This window comes from Heterocephalus glaber, unplaced genomic scaffold (assembly GCF_053883595.1).
Source record: "Heterocephalus glaber isolate CG9 unplaced genomic scaffold, H.glaber_assembly_v1.0 deba00001805, whole genome shotgun sequence".
Taxonomy (NCBI): domain Eukaryota; kingdom Metazoa; phylum Chordata; class Mammalia; order Rodentia; family Bathyergidae; genus Heterocephalus; species Heterocephalus glaber.
In genome coordinates, this window is record NW_028258480.1 from 542,823 (window position 1) to 544,462 (window position 1,640).

The 1,640-nt window shown below is 41.0% G+C and overlaps 1 protein-coding gene across 1 annotated transcript; it reads left to right on the forward strand.

The window, feature by feature from the left end:
• Positions 1 to 285: 285 nt before the first annotated feature.
• Positions 286 to 1,294, forward strand: LOC147820735 (olfactory receptor 8H1-like). The gene has a single exon (XM_087203584.1). The coding sequence runs from the start codon at positions 286 to 288 to the stop codon at positions 1,219 to 1,221; it is 936 nt and encodes a 311-aa protein (XP_087059710.1). The 3' UTR covers positions 1,222 to 1,294.
• The last annotated feature ends 346 nt before the right edge of the window (positions 1,295 to 1,640 follow it).

Genomic DNA, 1,640 nt, shown 5'->3' on the forward strand with positions numbered 1-1,640 from the left:
ATACTCTCCTGACAATTGAATGTTTTAATAAGGGAAAGAGTTTAGAATAGCATTGGTTTCATGTCAAAACCAGGATGTAATCCTTTCATGTATCAGAAACAAAGAGCATTTTATACCTACATCTATACAGGGTGATTTTATTTTTTCACTCTTCTTCACAATGGTTTTCATTAATTTCTAGGAAGGCTATGAAAAATACTGAGCAATTCACATAAATAAAAATATTTTTGGCTATATGGTGATTATTAAAATTTATTATTCAACAGAGAAGGGCAGCAGGACACCATGGATAGATGGAACTCCACCAATGTGCCTGGTTTCATCCTCATGGGGCTGACAGACTCTCCAGAGGCAAAGCCGGTCCTCTCCATGCTCTTTCTCCTGATTTACCTGATCACATTGCTGGGGAACTCGGGGATGATACTGATCATTCACCTGGATCCCCAGCTTCACACCCCCATGTACTTTTTTCTCACTCACCTGTCACTTCTTGACTTCAGCTACTCAAGTGTCATCACCCCTAAAACCTTACAGAGCTTACTGACTTCTACCAAGAGCATCTCCTTCCTGGGCTGCTTCACCCAGATGTTCTTTTTCATACTTTTTGTTGCTGCTGAAGGTTTCCTTCTCTCTTCAATGGCCTATGATCGCTATGTAGCTATCTGTAGCCCCCTACACTATCCTGTCATTATGTCCCCAGGACTGTGCCATGCCCTGCTGGCTGGCTCCTATGTCATTGCCCTTGTGTACTGCACTGTTATTACGGTTTCTGTGAGTCAACTGCACTTCTGTAACTCTAATGTCATCCAGCACTTCTTCTGTGACACATCCCCTATTTTAGCCCTGTCCTGCAGTGAAACTTCTGAGGCTGAAATCATTATATTCATTTGTGCTGGATCCAATTTAGGGCTGTCCCTCATCACCATATCTGGATCCTATCTGTCCATCCTCTTCACTATCCTGAAAATTAATTCCACTGCTGGAAAGAAGAAAGCCTTCTCCACCTGTGCCTCCCATCTGCTGGGAGTCACCATCTTCTACAGCAGTACAATCTTTACTTACCTAAAACCGAAGACATCCTACTCCTTGGGAAGGGATCAGGTGGCCTCTGTGTTTTACACTATTGTGATCCCCATGCTAAACCCTCTTATTTACAGCCTCAGAAACAAAGAGGTGAAGAATGCTGCCCTGAGAGTCCTGCAGAAGAGAGTGTGTTCTTGACAATTAAATTCACAGTGATGCTATAGGCATTTATACTTTCTCCCTTGTCTTTCTTTCTTCTTAGACATTTTGTTCTCATTGAAAATAATTAAAACTTTATTTTCTCTCTTCAGATGCTAATTACTTAACTAACCTGATCTTGCTTCTTCTTCCACTTCTTCTCCTTCTCCTTCTTTTCTTCTTCTTCTGTAGCAGGGGCCAAACTCTGGAACTTGCGCTTGCAAGGCAGGTGGCAGAAGCACTGAGCTAAATCCCCAGCCCACTAACCTGATCTCAGATATTTTCAGAGACAGGTGCTTACACATTCATATTATAATTTGGAGTCATCAATTAAGTTTTAAATCTAAGGTGTAAAAAATCTCTGCTATTAAAGGAAACTTTTATCCAAAAAGTGAAAATTTTTGTACATCAATATAATG